The sequence below is a fragment of the Nelumbo lutea genome, chromosome 7 (assembly GCF_056320005.1).
Source record: "Nelumbo lutea isolate HS-2025 chromosome 7, American lotus-T2T, whole genome shotgun sequence".
NCBI classification, from domain to species: domain Eukaryota; kingdom Viridiplantae; phylum Streptophyta; class Magnoliopsida; order Proteales; family Nelumbonaceae; genus Nelumbo; species Nelumbo lutea.
In genome coordinates this window covers 30,304,883-30,328,092 of record NC_142690.1, presented here as the reverse complement: position 1 = coordinate 30,328,092, position 23,210 = coordinate 30,304,883, and the positions used below count along the sequence as shown (strand labels likewise).

Sequence of the window (23,210 nt, the reverse complement as noted above, 5' to 3'; positions counted from 1 at the left end):
ATAATAAAATGCAATAAAAATAGTAAAAATTAAGTTAAATAATAAAAAGTAACACAAAATTTAATCTAACAACAAAATATGAATACGGATTTGCCATCCAGACTGCACATGAGCTGGGTTGGCTTAACTGCACCAGTGGGCTGGGCTTTATCTGAACCTGTTGGAATGGGCCAACCCAAATTGGTAGGGTAAAAGCCTAACACAATTTTATGTCTCCCCCCTTAAGCACTTGTGTGTGTAACTTCAATTTTGCCTCACGATCCTTTTCAGAAATTTCTGATCTTGATGTGTTTTATGATAATCTGGTCTAGTAATGGCTCTTACATATTACATAATATAACAATATAAACTATTTTTCTTACATATTAAATCCTATTACAGCACAAGGAAAATATATTCATCCTAAAAGAGACAATTACTTGTTGAAGCCCCTGCCTAAAAATTTTCAAAAATGAGATGTTTTCGTTATTTTCAATTGAAATCTCTCTCTCTCTCTCTCTAATTCTCTCTTTTAACCAATCTGCTTATCTTCTCTTCATGAAATTCAAAAAAAAAAAAGGAAAAGGAAAGAAGAGAAGAAACAAAAGCCTAATAACAATTGAAGGCATGAATGAATATCAGCAAATCAATTACAACCAATCAGTCACAAAATGAAATGAATATAATTCTTCCCAAAGAGAAAAAAAAAATGAAATGAATATAATTGAATAATATACTTTCATCAGTTTCTACACAGATGAAATTCAAAAGAGATTTAGAATTAGAAAGGATATCATCGTGCCACTGATAACAACAGTCTTGTCTACACCTGGAAAGGCCATGGCCAGTCATTCATGTCCTCCCCTTGATGAACCTTTGCGCTCCTCTTCACTGAACCACCATTTCCACCTTCTCCTTCAACATAAGCATAGTACCTCAACGCAAACGCCAGAGATAAGACCACCCATTCCAAGCAGAAGATCAACACGCAGAGCCCACCTGCCAGTCTCAAGATCATCACTCCATCTTCTTCTCTAACATAAGATTTCAATTCCCCCAAGAACTCCCCGCTTCTTGTAAAGATGAGTACCGACACAGAGCCTTGAAATATGGCAGTGAGGACTGTTGCTACCATGTGGGCTGCGTACCATCGGCTGGTCCCTTCTGATGCCGCTGCGCAGCCGGAGATAGCCCCTGCTATGGTGAAGATGTGGAGGAGAATGAGGAGGAACCCACATAGCGATGGCACGAGCCGGAGGGAGAGGGTCAGAAAGATGCAACTGGAAGCTGCTCCAAGAAGGATGTAATTGCACAGAAGGAAGACCTTGTGAGTGTGGTAGTGTGATTGACCGGTGGACGAAGACCCGCTGTCGATAGCCAACCCCATGTCGGAATTCGCCTGAGTCCGGCCTGCAACAGGTTTATGGTTATTGAGCGGTTGAGTACCTGTGAAGGATTTCTACGCAAAGGACGAGAAGTAGCGTCAGAAATTCGGAAATTGGGTTTCAAGAAATTCGATGGGAAGCCACAGGAAGGAATTTTCCGGCGATAGGTTGATGGTTTAGAGCGGTTTTCAAGTGAACTCTGAGGCAATGCTTTCTGAATCCCGAGTGAGGATGTGTGGGGCAACGGTCATATTTAGAGTTTGAGAGCAGCGAAAATATGACCGTTGAAGGGAGCAACGTTATGCAACGACTAGTTTAATGGGGTTCCGTGGGGGACTGGTGCGTGATCTGCTCCTCACTGAACGCGCCTCGCACTGACCTCACAGCAGCACGTATCAGCCGTGCACCTGATACCTTGTAAACTTTAATTCTGGGGAGATGTTCCAGATGCACGGCTGTGAGATCGGTGTGAGACGCGTCATGTAAGGAGCAGATCCGATCTCGTGGGTGATTATGTTCAGGCCATATTATTATTGTTTTTTCTTTGTTTTTCTTTTTTTTTTTTAATTTTGAATCCAAAAATCAAGGGGTCTTACGCCATAGTATGGATGGGGAAGCACATGCTTTACACACCAGCATTATTCTGGTAAAGAATTCGGATTTCCTCATCACAAAATTCGTCTTCACACCCACCTCACAGCCCTTTTAGCCTTGCTATTTTTTCTTTAGACTCCAATGTCCTACACAAAATAAATCGGATTTTTTTTCTCTCCAGCCTTGTATTTTTGAATCGAATCAGGCAATATACGAATTCAAATTCGAATATTTGATTTGATTCGAATGAAATTATATAAAATAAATATTTATTTATATAAAATAATTATTATATATAAAATACTTAAATATTTTATATATTATATATAAGAATTAAATAATCAATTGAATTCAAATATTTATCAAATCAAATCAGATCATACCTAAATTCAATTTGATTATGTCAAATTTCAAATTCAAAATCAGATTTTAGAATACATTGAAACCCCTAATCAAATAACCACCCCTACATTTTTCTTTTTGGAAAGATACAAGTCTATTACCAAACCAAGAAAACAAAATAAAGGAAGATGTTCAAGCCAATCATCATTTATCAACAAATTTAGCCATCTGCACTATAGAGTGAAAGATACTCAAGGGATTGTTTGACAGTCTCAAAATAACATCAAATAATTCCTGACAGGACCAAGAAACTTCTTCCATTTTCCCAACAACCATCAAAAGTCATTTTTTTAATAAAAAATTATAACTAAATCCTTCCAACCTTCTTTCTCAGCAAAATGAAGCGCTTTTAAGAAGTGCACTCAATTCCGAATCCAAAGCGGTTCCAACACCTCCTAAGCTTGCTCCTGTAGCCACCAAAGGATAGGAAATCAAAAAATTGAGTCATAGTGGAAAACAATTAATAAGGCTCAGTTTAGTAAGAGTAGGAATACATACAAATACACATGGGTTTCAAAACTGGACTGGACCAGACAGTTGGACTGGAAAAACCGGGTGCTTGGTTCTGTTTTTTTCTCAAAATTGGATTTTTCCAAAAAAAAACGTTGATTTGATCAATAAATCGTTGACTCAGGTGGTTGAATCATTCGAACCATTCAACGGTTTTGGCCGTTTTTATTTTTTGTCAGAATAGTCTGATCGTTCGAACCTAACCCCTAACCGGTTCAGCCTCCAGATCAGTTTTAAAAACCTTGCAAATACATACAAAATAAAAGATTTTGCGCTCTATATATTTGTATTTGTACTCCTTTGAAACGGAGCCTAAAGCATTTCTAAATAATTCAAACTACATACTTGAAAAACAGATAGCTCTAGCCTCTAGACAGTGGGCAAGAGATAAACAGATGAAGAAGGGACTATGTTGAACCATTTGACCAAAAGGGCAAGCTACTTCCTTCACTAGAATCCCACCTCATGGGACCCACTTTTCTTTTTCGTCCTATGCTTTTCCCGGTCCCTCTCTCTCTCTCTCTCTCTCTCTCTCATGGGACCCACGGTTAAGAAAATTTCTCCTGTTTTTGAATTTTTTGTTTTTTTATTCCATGTCATTTTTTAAACAACCAATGAGATGTACTTTCCCAATAACTTAAATAATCTCTTCTTCTAAAATTTATCCTAAACTACCTCCCCCACTTTCTCCAGAATTATCCCTAATTCCTATTTATCTTCTAAATTATCTCTAATTCCTATTTATCATCTCTCATTCTTTTTATCTATATCTATCTAAAGAAAGTTTGGATTAAAAAATTCAAGAAATATTTAAATATTCTAACAAAATTATATAATAACTTTAAAATATTTATTAAAAACACAAAAAATAATTTTATATTTTTATAAAATATATCAAGAAATCATGTACTCACAATTTAAATTATGTTTTTCCGAATTATCAATTTAAATGCCTTTCAAATATTTAATATTATGCAATAGATTTAAATAAATAAAATTCATATAACAAAAAAAGTTAAATATTTTATAGATTATTATAATATTTAAATAACTAAATATTTATCATAACTATATTTTAATAAGTTAAAATAATGAAATTATCTAATAAATAGTTTTATACTTTTACAAAATACATCACGAAATTATGTACTAACGATTTAAATTATGTTTTTCCGAATCATTGATTTAAATGTTTTTCAAACATTTAATAGTATGTAACAGCTTTAAATAAATAAAATTCAAATAAAAAAATCAAATTTTTTTATAGATTATTTAAATATTTAAATAACTAGATATTTATCATAACTAGATTTTAAATAGTTAAAATAACTAAATTAATAATGAAATTATGTAAAAATAGTAAAAATTATGATTTTATGTATAATTAAATTCCATAAATGAATAATATTTTAAAACTTAAATATTTTACATATTATTTAAGTATTTAAATAACTGGGTATTTTAAATAATAAAATATTTAACATAACTAGATTTTAAATAGTTAAAATAAGGAAATAATGTAATAAATTTAAAAAAAAAATTCTAAAAAGTAGAAAAATAATTATAACATAATATTGAAATTAATAATAATTTAATATTTTTACATAACATTGTAAATAAATAATATAACTTATATCAAGTAATAATTCGAGAAAATAACTTTCAAAAAAATTAATATTTATTAATAATAATTTTAAACTCTTAATATGTATTTATTATATAATTATATATACTAAAATTAAAATTTATTATATTTCAGTAATTATTTATTGTTTTGTGATAAATTTATTTTCAATGATTATGTATAAATTTATTTTGTTTTATTATTTAATATTAAAGTTTCAATAATTATTGGAGATTAAACTTCTATTAGTGAAGTTTTTAAATTTAATTTTTTGTACTTATTGTATTTATTGTATTTTTGTTATAACTTATTGATTAATATTTATTAGAGATTAAACTATTATTTGAAATTATAGTATTTATTGACTAAGTTAATATATTTTTAGTACTTATTGTATTTTTTCCATTATCAATATATTTTCAATAATTATGTATTTTTGCTATAAATTTTCAAAAATTATTGGAGATTAAACTATTGTAATTTACTAGAGATGAGACTACTAATTTAGCTGAAATTATGAATGTAAATGAGTTGCTTCGGTTCGATTGTAGGCTATTTGGCCAACCAAATTGACCTAGTTAGGTTGGGGAGTTGGTCAACTAAAACCGACTGACCTTTTGTGAAAATTGACCCACTCAAGTTTTATTAGTTTGGGTCGATTTTTTTGTTTTGGTTAGTCGATTCCAAAGATTTAAACTTAAAAATTAAATTTAACTATAAAAGTTATTGTGCAATTATTAAAAAAATAAATAAATAAATTAGATTTGTGATATAGAACATTTTCGACTAAGAAATATGAGAAATTTACTTTTTCATATTAAAAATTATATTTAAAATATAAAATATTAATATATATCCATAGTTAGATCGTTCGATTTTAGTTGGTTTACAAATGGACAAAGTGAAATTGATCCAACTTGGTCAATTGGGAAATTTTTTAACTAAAGCCGACCTAAAATACTAGAAAACTAACCAATTTGGATCGAGTTGATTGGGTTGGTCGGTTTCTTCAGTTTGATGAATAAACCTAACTGAAATTAATTATTGTTATTTTTGTATTATAAAAAAAATTATTAAAACTAATGAAACCAACCAAATTGATTAACCTGACCCAACTTGATTCAAGTTGGTTGGTTTTCTAGTATTTCCAACTTGGCTTATGTTCAACAATTTTCCACTCATTGTATCTAAGGGGGCGTCCTTTTTTCGGATTTTGAGGGGGAGGGGGGGAAGTTGGTCAAATGGGACTTTGGTTCCCATTGACCAAGAATCCCATGCTCTTTTTCTAGATTCATGTGGGGATCAAGAATCATTTAACTAGGTAAGTGATACCCATCTCCTAGGTGAGTAAATAACACTCCCACCTAGGAGGAAAGTTGTCAACGATTGAATGGGACAAAAATACCCTTTTTAATAATGGATTTTTATGGCTAAAATGGTCATTGTCTTATTTACATAAGAAATAAAAGAAAATGAATAAATTCAGTTACACGGGTAAGTGTTTCCCAAAAAAAATTTACCCAGATAATTGCATTTACCCGGGTAAGCAACTTACTTGAAACGAACGGGGCCTAAGGGTTGCGACCAAGATCTCTGATATGATCTTAGAGACCACAAACAAATCTTAGAGACCTTATATTATATAAGGTCACTATTCAATTAGTTGTTGGAAGTGAGGATGGAAATGGGAATCTTGCCCCTCCTTACTAGGTTTGTCGATCTAGAGGAGTTGGAAGAAATGGAAACTTCTACCTCTCGTCTTTTCTTCCATTTGATTTGTATATATTTTTAAGAAGGGGCAATTTTGTCAAACAAAATTGTTTTTTATCCCTCTTACTGTTTCTTAATGTTTCAAAACATATCCGATTGTATAAATTTGTAAAATATTATTTTTTGGATAAAATATAATAACCTCCCCTGAATTCTAACCATCATAAAAACCTCCCCTATAATTTCATTTTAATAAAAATCTCCTCTCTATTTTTGATAAAATTAATAAATCTCTCCCTTTCGTCAATGATCAAGACCAAAAAAAATTAAAGAGATGATATTTTTTTTTCAAAATACCTATTTATCCTTTCTAGAACACTGTTCATCTTCTTCCCCGTTCGAAACGAGAAGCAGAGGCAATGGCGGGTCATGAGAACATTCAAACTGTAATACAGAGATTGAAACGATTTACTTGAAAGGAGAGGAACTATTATCAAGAACAGATCTGAGCTTAACGAATGAATTTGTTTGGTACTCAAAAAAGAATTTTGAATCTCGTGTAAATTTACAGAATGTACAACAAGATTGTTTATTTATTTAATCATATATCTCAATCAATTTTGTTTTAAAGAACCAAAAATTAATAAAATCTAGTTAAAATTAAAAAAAAAAGAATAAAAAATTTTCAATTTTAATGGACTAGAAGTCTTGAATGGTTATTGAGGAGCCAATGAAAATGTGATGTCGGTTGGAATTTTCATCTTCTCCGACCAAGTCTTCGAATCTAAATAAAGCTTCGAGATCTTGCCGGACATTATATTCATGTCGGGTCGTTTATTGGGTTCCACCAGTATGCAATCTACGGCGATGCGTGTTATCTTCTCCTACACGTCCACCGGGAACGAATCCTTAAGTCTTTTATCGATCCATCTCCATATTCTTCCCTCCCCGTCGGTGCCGGACTCCATTGCCACCGCTTCCGTTGCCGTCTCGATCATGGAGATTCTCTTGTAATCACCCCTCTCCCTATCCACCATGTACTTGAGAGGCTCTGCTCCTGATAGAAGCTCCAGCAACACCACTCCGAATGCGAACACATCGGATTTCTGCGTTGGGATCCCCGTTGTTTGGAATTTTGGCGCCATGTACCCTCTCCTCCCTTCGATTTTCATCACCAGCTGTTTGATCTTTTGTATTTTGACGATGGTTTCTCCACCGTAATATCCCCGCTCTGTTCTTCTTTTGGCTCGTCTTCAGGGATTTCTCCGCATAGTTCAGCGGTACCGAAGTGACAGATTCTGGCGTCGAGTGAAGGCTCCGTGACGATTACATTACTACTCTTGATGTGGTTGTGAACGAAACACACATTTTAGCCAGTGCTGCTGTAAATGTACTCGAGACTGTCAGCGAGATTCGTTGCGATCTGCATTCGTGAGAGCCAGGTAGAAAGTACCGTGTTGTTAGGGTTTTTAGGGTTTCGGAGGCAATCGGCGAGGCTAGCGCCTTCGGTGTATTCGTAGACGAGGTAGATGTGGTCGTCGGAGATGGAAATTCTGAGAAGCTTGATGATTGTGACATGATGGCCTTTGCATATGGAGGCAAGCCATTCCCGGAGCTGCAGTTGTTCGGATTGGGCAGCGGAACTTGCGTTGGAAGATGAGGACGTCTTTGCCTCGCAGGTTGCATCTCCAGGTGGCGTTGGAGAGGCGCTTGGCAAAATTGTTGGTGGCGGAGTAGATTTCTGACAAGTCGTAGAACTGAGGTTTCTCGGGTAAGGTATGTCGGAGGCCTGAGAAGGAAGGTCTACTGGAAATCGAAGTTTCCGATGAAGCTTTGTAGCTGGAACCGATCGTGTAATTGCCTCTAGTGTTATAATTGCTTGAAGGGTTCGTGAATGAGGATCTCGTAGTTCTAGGGCTGTCGAAAGGTCACCGAGGGGTTCTGGGCGTTCGAGGGGTCCGGGAGGTTCGCGAGTTTCTGGCCGGTTCCACTGCATCAATGTCTGTTTTCGATTTGCACATGCGGGTGACCAGACTGCCAGAGGAGAGAGAGAGATTTGTAGATTGAGAAGGGGTTCAAAGAATTCGTCAATGGTTAGAGAGGTTGGGTTTTCCTCTCTCCAATCAGGGTCAGAGCAGAGAAGGAGCGGGAAGATGACGGAAAAGAAGTATGAATCATCTTTTGTTAAAATGTGCACGTTGAGCGGCGTATCGTAGAGAATTTGGATCGGAGTCAGAGATCTGGAGGCAGTCTCTATCTTCTTGTTCCTTCTACTGCTGGGAAAAACTGCTCCTACAAAATTGAGGGATTGACTGTTCGGGCGAAGAAGGCGACCTACGCGGGTCAGTGAGACCTGTTTTCGAAAAGCCTGAATACGAAATCCGATCCGTACAACCAAATCCGTGCATCATACATGTCTAATCTGTGTATTATACGGGTTGCTTAAAAGGGTAGAATGGATATTTGGAAAAAACTGTGACAGAAGGGAGGTTTTTGTCGAGTTTCTCAAAAATTCAAAGGATGTATTTATTAAAATGAAACTAGAGGAGATATTTTCATGATTGTTAGAAATTTCAGGGGAGGATTTTGTATTCTACCCTTTTTTTTTTTATAAAATTCCCTATAATATAATTTGCTAATCGATTACAACTTTAAAAGATATCATGTAGTAGTTTGGTGTTTAGAAAAATATTAAATTTTTCGAATGAGAATTCCCCTTGATTCTAAATCTGACACACACCTATCTTGGTGCCCCTATCATCAATGGTAGAGTTTCCAAGAAGACCTTAGTGAAAAAATTAATAAACTTATGGGAGGGAACAAGGAAAATTCTTATGAAGACCTTAGTGAAAAAATTAATAAACTTATAGGTGAACACACACCTATCAGCTCCATGCCTCAATTTCTTATGAAGTCTTTTAAATTTCTTAAGGGATCAAGAGAAACTTTCATTGGGTTAATGAGGCTTGTCTTGCCAAATTAGGTTGGAAAATCTTAAATGATAGTCAAAACCTTTGGGTGCATGCGATTCCTAAAAAAACATTTGAAATCTGTAAATTTTTAGAATACAAAAATAAAAAATGAAATCTCTTGGGAATGGATATACCTTTATTAAAGAAGGGAATTGGGTGGATTATAGGTGATGGTAATAAAATAAATTTTTGGAAAGATAGGTGGATTGATTCAGATTCAACAGATGAAATATTGAATAGAACCACCACAAGTGAGGAAAATGAAGTCTATGTGAGTGAATTTATCAATCATGATAGGATGGTTTGGAAGGAGGATAAATTCATAACTTAGTCCCTATGCATGTTTGGGATAAAATTAGACCCGTCTTCTTCCCATTTCGGTCAAATGAGAACAAGATGATATGGAGATTTGACCCTAAGGCTGTGTTTAGTTTGAAGGAAAAAAAATAGGGAAATGAAGAGAAAGGTAGGGAAATCTATACAAGGTTTGTAAAGGTTTCCCTTCCTTTCCCTACATTTTCCTTCAAACAAAACATAGCCTAAAGGAAAGTTTACTATTAAGTCTACTTATAAAGAAGCTAGTGTGATTGAGAAGGGATCGAGAGGTCCTAACATGGTTCTTAGTAGGATTTGAAGTCTTACTATTCCTTCCAAAATTAAAACATTTATGTTCTTACTGTTGAGTTCTCGTTTGCCCACTAAAGCCTTCCATGTTTTCAAGGTTGAGTTTGGAAGGAGTACAAATGCAAATATGTAGAGTGCAATACCTTATATTTTGGGCCTAAAAGATTTCCCATTGATGAGGATTGTACTATTTGTGGTGAGAAGACATTGGTCATAGTTTTAAAATCTATACCTTATCTAGGCAAGTTTGACTAGCCATAAATCTTAGCATTATAGGCCTAGGAGAGAGTGATTTATCAACCTTGGAATGGTGGAATAATTTGAATAGTGAGTGGTATTGGAACGAGGGGGGCTATGGCTCATGAGAAGTGTAGTTTTACTGTTTGGTATCTTTGAAAGAATAGAAATGAAAAAACGTTTCAGAACCGGTGATGCTTGTGAGCAAAATCTTATTAAAAGAAAATTGTGGAAACCCATGAGCTGGAAGTGTCCAAGGAGAGTGTGTTATTAAAATAAAATTTGATGCTTCAAGAAATGATAATGGGATTTGCTCGATTGCTTGCATTGCCAAGAACCATTTGGGGGATGTGCTCGATGCTAAAGCGTACTCTATTGGTTTGACCACGATAAATGTTGTTGAAGCTCTCTCTTCTTCTTTTACTTCTTCTCAATATAAATTTTGATGCTTCAGAATGCTTATATTTGAAATAACCAACCTTGTTTAAAATTTCTTCTAACAATATATTAATTTATGTGCTTTTGGTTTTAAATAGCCTTAAATGGAATTAAATGATTTAATTACAAGATAGAGACAATTAATTATGGTAAACGTGGAGTTAATTAAATGGGGTTAGCTAGGTTTAAATGTTTAATGGGCATTAATTAAGTTATTGAATTTGAATTTTGAATTTAAAATCATCGCATCATCCATATATGGGCTAGGCTACATGAAAGGAGATCACATCTCCGCCCCACAACGCCCCACAGCACATACATGCCACGTATTGGGAACATCTCTTGATGATGACATCATCAGGATTGGTATTATCATCGGGAGATGTTCCTAATACACGGCGGGGATGTACTGTGAGGCGTTGTGGGGTGGAGAAGTGAACTCACATGAAAGATAATATAAGCTTTAACCTAACCATTACTATCCCTAATCCCAACCCAAGTACAAGCTTTAACCTAACCAGACCTTTAACCCAATGTGATCAACACTAACCCAACCAGACCTAAAATTCTTCTACCCTAGGCCAATACATAGTTTGTCACTTTTAAATTCTTCATTTCCCAAAACATCCCTTGAATCTTATACAGGATCTGTAAGGATACATGGTTTAAAATATGAATATGGTATTTCCAATATGCAAGGTGTATCTTATGAGTTTCGAAAGGGACTTATTTATAGGGAAATATTCCCAACATAAGTGGTATAGGGCTGTGAGGTTGGTGTGAGATGTGCTCTGTGAGGAGCAAATCCCGATTTCCAACATGTCGCATAGGTAGTCTATTGGCCATTGTATAGACAGTATTGGTCTGTATTGGCTGACACAAACCATATTCTTTAAAAATTTGAATTAGAATGTTCACTAATTATGCCAACCAATAAAATCCCACTCCTCATTAATTATTCCAAATTTCAAATTTAAGCCCATTAATTATCATTAATTGTGCATTTTCAAATGTTGCATTTATTCTCTCTTTATTAAATACAAATTAATTATCATTAATTGTGCATTGGTCAAGTGGAGTAATGTTTTCAAGAGGGACTGGGAATGAGGGGTTTGGAGAGAATTAACATCTGCACCCCACAGAGTGTGCCCTAGAAATGCCCCACAGCACATCCCAACCGTGTATTGGAAACATTTTCCATTGACAAGTATGGCAGATGTTCCCAATGCACACTGAGATATGCATGTGGGGCATTTGGGGGATGCACTTGTGGGGCACAAATGTGAACTCGTTTGGAGAAAGCCAACCTAGCTAATGTAGCAAAGCTTGGATCCAAAGAGAATAGCCTATGGACTGAAGTTATGAGAAAAAAGTATTTAAGAAACAAAAGCTTCGAGGATACCAATAATAGACAAGATAAACAAGGAGAGCTTATGTTTGGTTTGAAGGAAAAGGTAAGGAAAGGAAGGGAAAGGTAAGAAAATCTTTACAAACCTTGTATCGGTTTACCTGTCTTTCCCTTCCTTTTCCTACCTTTTTCTTCAAACCAAACATAGCCTAAATAAAAGATTTTTTTAAAATGAAAGTTAGTGATTTGATTGATCAAAGCATAAGGACATGGAATCTTGATCAAATCAGTATCTGGATTCCGGAATAAATAAAGAAGTAAATTAGGGCAATCCCAATATCAAGTGATCAAGTAGATACTTAAAAATGACTGGACCGAGAAAGGAAAATTTACTGTGAAATCAGCTAATGAAGCGCTTTATAAAGCCACAAATACAAATAGGGAGAAAATTAGGATGTGGAAGAAAATCCTGTGTAAAATATCCCCAAAAGTCAAATTCTTCATGTGGTTATCTTAGAAGGAAAACTTCCCACTAAAGATTTGCTCAAAAGAATAGGACTAAATGTAGATACATTTTTAGGGATTGCCCTGTTGCTAAACAGGTCTGGATAATTGTGGATAAAACAATTCAGAATCCTTTGAATAGTAATGAAAACTTGTTAGAATGGTGTTATGTGCCTTAGTAGAAGATACCCCACAACAACATCACATACTACCGATGTGGGATACCTCACATTAGAATCTCATATTATCAATATGGGACAAATGGATTGAAACATTCCACCACACTCCACAGTCCCGGCGCCCACTAGGGCTGCAAGTCGGGCTGGGTTAGGTCAGGTTGAGGCTAATCCTAGCCCAACCCTAAGTTCTAAACCCCAACCCAACCCGACTTTCGATCTGACCAACCCAACCCTAACCCTAACTAAATTCCTTCAACCCTAACCCAACCCAACCTTCTTCCCATCCCTTAAAACCTCGTAGAATTTCTTGATTTTAGATCTTAACTCAACTTTCACTACATAATCCCATATTTCATTAGTATTTGTTTGTTGACGTTTTTTTTTTGTTCTTTTGGTACAAAATTCAGAAAAACAAGTGTTAGAAACGACTATAGTTTATTATGAGTTATGACTTACGATAGATCTTCCTTGGGCGGGAAACAACACAGAAGAGATGAAGAATAAATAAAAACATAAAATAATGTTATTAAGGTTTTAGTCTTTCTAATTAGGATTAAGTGAACTGATTATTTTAAAAGAAATACATGATACTATGTGGTGAGGGCTATACAAATATCATGCATCTAAACAAATCCATGTATATTATATATTACATATAACATTTATTTATATATTACATGTACTACAGAGTCGGGTTCAGGTTGGCTAAGGGGTCAACTCTAATCCTAACCCGAATGTCAACCCAACCCAACTTTTTCGGGTTGGGTTAGGATTTGGTTTGGGCCAACCCGGCCCAAGTTGCAGCCTTAGCGCCCATGTAGGCTGGCTTTGCACTAATCCACCTAATCTCGGTTGAACACTACAATACCAACATCACCACCTAGGCCACACGATTGCAACTGAAAGGCATAATTTAGGCTTTGATACCATTTGTTATATATGTGCCTTAAGAGAACTCACCCCTAAAAGCTAGCTGTTAGAGGGAAGGAACCCAAACACATATACTCTACAACATCTCATACTACCAATATGAGATACTTCACATTAGCATCCCATACTACCAACACGGGACAAATGGATCATAACAAATGGTGAATTAGATTGGATGAATCTGAAATTTATAGGTCTTGGCCCAATTTCTAGGAAAAAAAATATATTATCTTCAATGGTTTATTTGGAAAAATAGATGTTTAAGTTAATTAAGAAATTACCTAGAAGCAAATAAAGAATTCTTATTCGAAAAGAAAGAAAAATGTAAATTGTGGATTATATGGAATATAATCCCCCAGTCAAGGGAATTCTCAAAGTCAATTTTGAAATTGTTGATGATTTAGTTGAGTTTAACTATTTAAACCAAAAAGTGTTTAATTTAAAATTTGTTTAGAAATGAACTTATATTGAACATATAACACGAGCCTTTCATGTTGAACCAACGACTGAAATTTGTTAATTGTGGATTGATTGGTCAGTGATTAGTGCATGCATAGTGTTTAATTTTTGGGAGAACAAAGGTTAAGCCCAGAGTCATAATTCTTAGGCCTAAAGTACAGTTGGGGTAGGTATCAGTTCAGAATTGATGTCAATTTACATGGGGGCATTGGTATATAGAGCGTGGGTATGTGACATTAATTCAGAAATCTGCAATGGGTCTGTCCGTACTTTTCCGTTAATATTTTGGGCCTGAAACCATATGAATCATAAGCATTTTTTATTTCATTTACACAGAGAGAGATTAAAATTTTATTCTCCTCCATTTGCTTTGTTTCTCCATCACCAAAGTAATGATAATAAACAAATGAAGGCATGCATAGGCCATAGAAGTATCCTCATCATTTTAGCAGCAACTCAGACATAACAGATTCATTTGCTTTACCGTGCAGAAACAACACTTCTTGCTTGGACACTGGGAGCTGCACTCTGTGTAATGGAAGAAAATAACAAGAAATGAATCTACTAATTAAACATGAAATCGATGGATAAGAAACAGAGAATTAAAATGGAGAGCTTACTACTGGGATCAACTTGTTGAAGCTCAGGAATGTCGTCCAAATGGACTGGTATGCGATTGGTTGCTGCTTGGGCCTCCATTAGAGAAACAGAAAGCAAGAAGAACATGCAAATGAGAATTTTTGAGGAGACCATGATGATGAAATTTGGACACAAGACTTGGGCAATGGCTGATTTGAAGTTTCTTAATTAGAACTGCGATGGAGTGCATACCTTGCCCAGTTTAAATAGCACAACTTTGTCCAGTCTTAGCATTAATGGAAGAGAGAAAAAGGCTTTCGTTTGTTGTGCAATTGCTTTTGGGAAATTAAGGCCCCGTTTGGTTGGGTGGAATCGAAATCCCATTTCCATTGGTATTTCCCCATTTGTGAGAATGCCCATTTCCTGCCCCTCCCTTGGGAATGAAATCCTATACCTGTTGATTCCATTTCCCATTCCCATTTCTGTCTGAAACAGACAGGCTATGGGAATGGACCATTCCTTATTCCGACTCCGATTCCGATTTTGACTGCAAACCAAACGGATCCTAAGAAAAATATCAGCTGTTATTATACTAATTAATAATGAAGGCCAAATATCTGGGATTCGATTCCATCAAACTTTAACTTACAGAAACGTTCCTTTGGTGTAGCTTTCTTTTAAGGAAACCTTGCTGATACATGGGATTGGATTCTCTCAAATTTATTAAGTCTTTAACTAGTGAGAGTGATCAATTTCCTATTCTCTAGAAAAATTTGTATTGATTTATTATTATTTTTTGGTAAAATTATAAAAGACTTCCTCTTATAACAATTTAAAGTTTCAACTTTACCCTCCATTAATTTATTTTGCCAACAACTTTCAAAGAGTATTTCTCTTTACTCCTCCTAGACAAGTAATGTAAAAAGGCTGAAGTGAAGTAAAATTAATGCATCACATCAATATTTTTTTTATTTGCAATGCTGACAAAGGAACATATTTGCACCTTTTTTCAAAACAATAAGGGAGTTTTTAATTGATTTTATAATATAATATATTATTAAATCGGGCTTGGGCTAAGGCTGGGCTGTTTTGAGGAAATTAAGTTGGTTTTAAATTAGTAAAAATTAATTAAAAAACTAATAATTGTTAGATAATTTTGTATTAGTTTTTAATTGATATTATTCCTTATATTATATTAATAAAAGTATTTATATCAATAACAATAATTAATAATTATTTTTATTTTATTTAAGTAGCTTACTAAATTATTTTTATTTTGGTTAATCGATTTTATTATTTTCAAATGGAAGATAATTGGATTATAATTTTAAATGAAAGTAGATTATTTAGCGTAATTAGACGTGTTCAATGGCAAAGTAGACCAATGAGCCAGCCCAACCCAACCCATTCTAAGTTGGGCTTGGACATGAATTTAAGCATGTGGGTCAACTTGGGCACAAAACACCAGGATCGACTTTGTTATGGGTCGGGCTCGAGCTTTCTCAAAACAGCCCAGCCTGAGCCCAAGCCCGATTTAATAATATCTTATATAATAAAAATATATGTACAATATGTTTTTTTCTTTGTTTTTCCTGTATTTTTTTCAAATCATAGTGAGATCTTTCATTATTTTTGGGTTTTGAGGTCTTTAAATATAAAATAAAATAGTTTTATTTTATTGAATAAAAAAGAAAAGAAAATCTTTCTTTCCTAAATTTCTAGAGGCTCAAGCCTGAGTTCTAGGCTTTATATGAGGGGTAGGCTTGGGCTCAATACCTAGGTCCAATGGTCAGGCCAGATTTGGGCTTGGGTCTGAATGTGTTCTGCTAATAAAAGACAAAGCCAAACCCGAACTAGGCCCACCCCGGCTTGTAAGCAAGTCTAAGCGCAATAATACATCATTGAATATATCCATTTCAATATAGTTAATCTTTACTAATAATTACATTTTAATGTAAATATATATATATATATAGTTAAACTCAAATAGATATAGATATAGATAAGTTTAATGAATTTTATGCAATTTAATGGAGAAATGGATATCAGAGAGAATTAGTGGCATGAGTTACTGAAGGAAATAGTTAATGGCATAATAAACGAGGAGAGATTATTAAAAGATTTAATGGGAAAGAGGAGAGAGAGTTAATGGTGAGTTAATGAGGAGTGTTAAAGGCGATTAGTCACTTAAGTTATTTTGTTCAATTTTAAAATTAGAAAATTAAAAAAAAAAAGCTAGAAAAAAAATAAGTGCCAACTTGGCACAATTGGTTATATTTGTGTTTTTAGCTACATATGTCATGGTCTACTCCATGACCCAGATTAGCAAGATTGCAATACCGTGCACCATACTACTAGAGACAATTGACAATGTTTTTCTCCTATTTTCTATCTTACATTTAAATGTTTTTTCAACTAGGTCATTAATGGCAGATCAAATGATACCGCCACCAGGGTTGGGGTTTATGGGTTTGGGGGGAGGGATTACTCCAATTCTTTATCCCAATATTTTCCAATTCTTTATCCCAATGTTTTCAAACTACCGTTAACCCAGATGGTCCATCTGAACCATCATCCAACCATGATTCTAGGTGTGGGCTGGATATAATTTAGGGTTTGGTAAAAAATTGTCCAACCCAGGTGGTTGAACCACTGACCTATTTAACATAGTCACTGAATCACAAGTAGCACACTCAATGTATGTGTAACTTTCGGAGGCCATAACTCTGCACTAAGATATCCGATTGGGGTGGCTTTTTATTAGTGGCATGAGTTATTAAAGGGAAGGGTTAATGACATAATTAATGAGGAGAAATTATTAAAAAAGTTAATAGGAAAGAGGAAAGAAATTTAATGGCAAGTTAATGAAGAGCGTTAAAAGTCTTAAAGGTGATTGGTCACTTAAGTTATTTTGTTCAATTTTAAAGTTAAAAGATTTTAAAAAATATAAAAAAAAAAGATAAATGCCAACTTGGCATATATATATATATATGTATAAATTTTCTATAAACTTTATGTATTTTTTATTTTTTGTTTTATTATTATTAATCGGATGCGGATTGAAAATCCAAATCTGATTACATAAACACCTCATGCAAATATGTGATAATCGGATCGAGTCATGAAGTTTCAAGTATCATTGATAGGCCTAATCGCTTGGCTGAATTCTTCTTTTTGTAATATTTAATCTTTTGGTGTATCTGTTTTTTGTTCATTTATCAAAAAATAAAAGATTTAAATAGAGGAAATTGAATGGGGTGAAAAGTAGTAGTTTAATTTACAATTTAAACCTCATAGTTAAGTATTGGCCAAATCCAAAAATAAGTATTTTAGTCAAAAGAAAGTTCCACAATGTTATTCATATTTTTAATATAGTGTAAATATAAAATTATAGATGTGTACACTTTTTTCTATAAACTTTTTGTATTTTTGAGTGTAAAAATAATTCTAATATGTCACACTTGCTTTTTGTTTAATATGATAAATATATGATATTATACATGTGCCTAAATGTTTTTAAATTTATGTATTTTTTTTCACTTTTGTATTTTTATATTTTATTAACATTTATAATTTATTCATGACATTAAAGGTTAACATGTTTGACCCAAAATTTGAACTATTGATCTTTGTCAAACAGTAAAATAATTTCATTTTTGGTTAGTTCTAAATTATGTATTTCATTTTCATTACCAATAAACATAATTGTTGTTTATTACACTTATTTTTTTTTTAATTTGATTAACAAAAATATCATAAATGTGTTATTTTTTCTACATTTTTGTAAGTTTCTATATTTATTTCTATTTTCAAAATTTTATTATCTAATTATGACTTCGTTGGTTGATCAATTTGGTTTGGATGGTTGAATTGTTTTTCCACCACTTTGATTAAAAATGGTTTTGTTTTTGAGTCAGTTTTAAAATATATGTGTTTGTATTGTTAAAAATATTGACACAAATCTAATTTAATTAATAAGAGAAAAAGTGTCAAACAAATTTAATAATAAAAAATGGGAGTTAATAATTTAAGTATAAGACTTAATGAGAGGGGATTAAATGAGGTGGGAAGTAATAATTGAAGTTACATTTTCAACCTCACCATTAGAGATAGACTAAATACACGATTATGTGCATTTTAGTAGCCGTAAAAGATGGCATTAAAGTTGTAATAAAATAACTTTTATACCCTTTTTCAAACAAAGAAGTATAGGGTAGTTGGTAGGTTCTTTGGATGTTTGTAGTGAATGCATGAGATCAAATTCCACTGGTTAGGGGTGATGGGTTACACCCATTATATAGCCTAGTGTTTTCAATCCACCATTAACCCAGATGGACAAACAATCTAAATCATCATCTAACCATGATTCTAGGTTTGGGTTGGATAAAACCTATGGTTTGGTCAAAAACCGTTCAACTGGGGCGATTGAACCATTGACCCATTTAACCTAGTCACTGAATCATGAGTTGCACACTTAATGTAAATTTTGGAGGCAATAACCTCGCACTCAGATATCCGATTGTGGTGATTTTTTTATTTGTGGCATGAGTTATTGAAGGAAATAGTTAATGGCTTAATTAATGAGGAGAGATTATTAAAAGAGTTAATGGAAAAGGGGAGAGAGAGAGTTCATGGTGAGTTAATGAAGAGTGTTAAAATTCTTAAAGGTGATTTGTCACTTAAGTTATTTTCTTCAATTTTAAAATTAGAAAATAAAAAAAAATGTTGGAGAAAAAGATAAGTGCTAACTTGGAATAGTTGGTTTTAATATATATATATTGGATGGGTGTGTGTGTGTGTGTGTGTGTTTAGCTACATATGTCATGGTCTGCTCCATCTGCTCCATGACTCAGATTAACGAGATTGTAATACCACACACCATACTACTAGAGATAATTGACTGTGTCATCTAACCATGATTCTAGGTTTGAGCTGGATAAAATCTAGGGTTTGGTCAAAAACCAAAAACCGCGTTCAACCCAGACGATTGAACCATTGACCCATTTAATCTAATCATTGAACCACAAGTTGCACACTCATTGCATTACAAACTTCCAGTGGCCATAACTTTGCACCCAGAAAATACGATTGGGGTGATTTTTTTTCCTCAAATTGTAACTTTTAGCTAGCATTTGTTTACAAATAAAAATAATAAAAAAAGTGAATTAAAAATTAAACATAGAATATAATGATACATTTTTTATTGATAAAATATGTGTATTTATATACATACATATATGTGTGTGTATTATATTTGCTGGCATGGTCTAACCCATTCGACCCATATAGTGAAACTAGTAAACCATAACCCAAAGGCAGAAACATTTCAACCTCTAGGTCGATTTTTAAAACGCTGGTGTAATGCCATGAAAAAATAATAAAAAATAGGTCATTATCGGAGCCTAGTATTATGGAAAACAATGTTTGTTGGATTCCTAAAAACATTTTAATTCTAAGAGATTTCATCCCTACATTAGGGAGATGTGCTTTTGAGATGAACAAAGTCCTTTTTCTTTGGAGTAAAATTTTGAGGAACTGTTCTTCACCATTTTTCCTAGATTTGTTTAAAAATGCTCTAGGGACTGATTGGAATAATAATAATAATAATAATAATAATAATAATAATAATAATAATAATAATAATAATAATAATAATAATAATAATAATAACAATAATAATTTCAGTGTTTTAATTAGAACCCATGTAACAATGACAGTCAAATTAATCATGGTATACTCAAGGATTATTTGTTGCCTTTTCAAGTTGTAGTTGAACCAAACAATTTATTGATTGACTTGTGACCTAGACTAATTTCTGAGTATATTTCAACCTAAACCAATATTACAAAAAAAAAAAAAACTATTAACTTGGGTTATGTTTGATACCATTACCATTTTAGGTTCAATTGTTTAGGGAGGCAATGTCATTTCATGTAATTACAAGAAATAATTCTGCACACGCTTCGAAAGCATGGGATTAATCCAGTCACACAGTGGGAAAATCTCCCATTGAATTTAACATACATGTATGAGAGATATTCCCAACATGTGGCCAGATGCTATGTGAGCAGAGTTTTTGCTTGTAGGTGTTGGATTTTAATCTCATAAGAGATTAAATCCAATGGGTTTGATTGGTCAATTACATGAGAAATTGCACCTGTACACTTGTTTGAAAAAATCAGTTTTTCTTTTACAAAAACTCAGTTTTGAACTTGTCCCACATTGGAAAATTATAAGTTTTGTTTTCAATATTTCAATAGGAGCTGATTTACACTCCTTAGAATTAGTAGAGGAGAGTATGGGGATTCGATACCGTGCAATGCGTGCGCATGCGTGTGCACGCGTGTGTGTGGCGCAATGAGGCGCACCCGCATGGCTTGCGATGGGCGGCTCTAGTTTTGGTACATTGATGACCGTTGATCACCATTGATGAGATCAACGGTCACGATTCAATTGGGTGTGATCAAGAGGCACAATTCAAAGTTAACAGTCACCAACTGTTAACAATTTTTTAAACAGTCACATTGGTTGAAATTGTGACTGTTCAAGGTGCCTTCTCTAAACCAACACCTACCTTTTCCTCATACCTCTTCACAAGTTATTTAAGGAGCATGAACCAGACTTCAAAAACACAATTTTGAATTCACTATCTCTCTCTCTCAGTCCGGTCTGCTACAGTCTCACAGAAGGTTTCTTTGGAGACTCTTCAACTTTGCTGGTTGCAGATTCTCGCCCAAGGCTTTGTTGTATCCTGGGAACAAATTTGCCTGTAACCCAACAGCAAACTCAGTAATACTGAGTGGGGGCAAATAATGTTCTAAAGACAGTGTCTTCAGACGTGCCTCAGAGCTTCTCCTCCTAAGTTACAGTGACCCCATCTTCCCCAACATTTTAGAACGTTATTCTGCAATGGAGGCGGAGGCAAGCATGACTTCGATCAAAATGATGAACCAAGATCTTGTTCAACTAGACCAGTTCGATGGAGCAAATTTCAACCGATGGCAAGACAAGATGATCTTCTTTCTGACCACACTGAAGTTATACTATCTGTTGGACCCGAATCTGCAATCACTTCCTGAACCCACTGACAAAGACTCTAATAAACTAAAGAAGGAAAGAGCAAAACGGAAGAGGACTCACTTCTGTGCCGAGGACACATACTGAATGCCTTATCAGACCGGCTCTACAACTTCTACAAGGAACTTACATCTCCAAAAGAAATCTGGAAGACCCTAGAATTCAAATACAAGGTGCAAGAAGCAGGTACGAATAAGTATCTTATTGCAGAATACTTTGATTTCACCATGAACAACCATAAACCTATACTAGAGCAAGTTCATGAACTACAGGTGATAGTCAATAAAATTTGATCCCTTAACATCATCCTTCCTGAATCTTTCCAAGTGGGAGTAATCATTGCCAAACTTCCACCCTCTTGGAAGGATCACAGGAAGAAGCTTTTGCACAAGGCTGAAGAACTTACCTTAGAGCAAATTCAGCAACACCTTCGTATTGAAAAAGAGTCTCGAATTAGAGACAATAGGGATTGATTACTTTGACACCTATGCACCAGTGGCTAGAACAACTTCTATTAGAACACTTATTGCATTAGCATCCATTTATCACTTATCTGTTCACCAAATAGATGTTAAAACTGCTTTCTTAAATGGTGATTTAAATGAAGAGGTTTACATGGAACAACCAGAAGGATTTGTTCTTCCTAGAAACGAGAAGAAAGTCTGTAAACTGGTTAAATCACTATATGGATTAAAACAAGCACCTAAACAGTGGCATGAGAAATTTGATTCTTGCATTCTAGCTTTTGGTTTTAAACATAATAGTGCTGATAGATGCATCTACTCAAAATTCACTGAAAATTATGGAGTAATTGTGTGTCTTTATGTGGATGATATGCTTATTGTGGGTACAAATATGGTTGGCATAAATGAAACTAAAAACTACTTATCCTCTGTTTTCAAGATGAAAGATTTAGGAGAAGTAGATACCATCTTGGGAATAAAAGTTAAAAAGCATAGTAGGGGCTATGCACTAAGCCAATCACATTATATTGAGAAAGTACTTAAGAAATTTAAGCATTTAGGTTTTAAAGAATATAGCACCCCATATAATTCTAGTACAAAACTAGTAGAAAATACTGGTAGAGCAATTGCACAAATTGAGTATGCTAGTGCAGTAGGGAACTTGATGTATGCTATGCTTTGTATCAGACCTAATATTACATTTGCAGTAAGTAAACTCAGTCGGTTTACAAGTAATCCCGGTGCAGAGCACTGGAAGGCAATTGGGAGAGTTCTTGGGTATCTCAAGAGAACCTTGGAACTTGGTTTGTTTTATTATGATTATCTAGTTGTACTAGAAGGGTATACTGATGCAAGTTGGATTACCGATAATGGAGATAACAAGTCCACATCTGGATGGATTTTTGTCCTTGGTGGGGGTGTGGTCTCTTGGGCATCCAAGAGACAAACTTGTATATCTCACTTGACCATGGAATCCAAATTCATAGCCTTAGCGGCTGTTGGAAAAGAGGCTGAATGGATTAGGAATTTATTATTGGATATAAAACTTTGGCCTAGTCTTATGCCTCAAATTTCCATTTACTGTGATAGTGAGGCAACTCTATCAAGGGCCTATAGTGGTACCTACAATGGTAAGTCTAGACATATAAGTCTAAGACATGAATTTGTTAGGCAACTGATTTAAGATGGAGTCATC

At 34.1% G+C, this 23,210-nt stretch overlaps 1 protein-coding gene, 1 long non-coding RNA gene and 1 pseudogene across 2 annotated transcripts; all 3 read right to left on the bottom strand.

Moving 5' to 3' along the window:
• Positions 1 to 589: 589 nt before the first annotated feature.
• Positions 590 to 1,599, bottom strand: LOC148845943 (uncharacterized). Its single transcript, XM_088954976.1, has one exon. It carries the CDS (start codon positions 1,364 to 1,366, stop codon positions 803 to 805), a length of 564 nt encoding a protein of 187 aa, XP_088811102.1. The 5' UTR covers positions 1,367 to 1,599; the 3' UTR covers positions 590 to 802.
• A 5,311-nt stretch (positions 1,600 to 6,910) lies between these two features.
• Positions 6,911 to 8,129, bottom strand: LOC148845942 (lysM domain receptor-like kinase 3; annotated as a pseudogene).
• A 6,068-nt stretch (positions 8,130 to 14,197) lies between these two features.
• LOC148845941 (uncharacterized) lies at positions 14,198 to 14,712 on the bottom strand. The gene is made up of 2 exons (XR_016102367.1): positions 14,516 to 14,712; positions 14,198 to 14,423 (listed from the first exon to the last, which is right to left on the bottom strand). It is a non-coding gene; the product is annotated as an uncharacterized LOC148845941 (long non-coding RNA).
• Between the last annotated feature and the right edge of the window lie 8,498 nt (positions 14,713 to 23,210).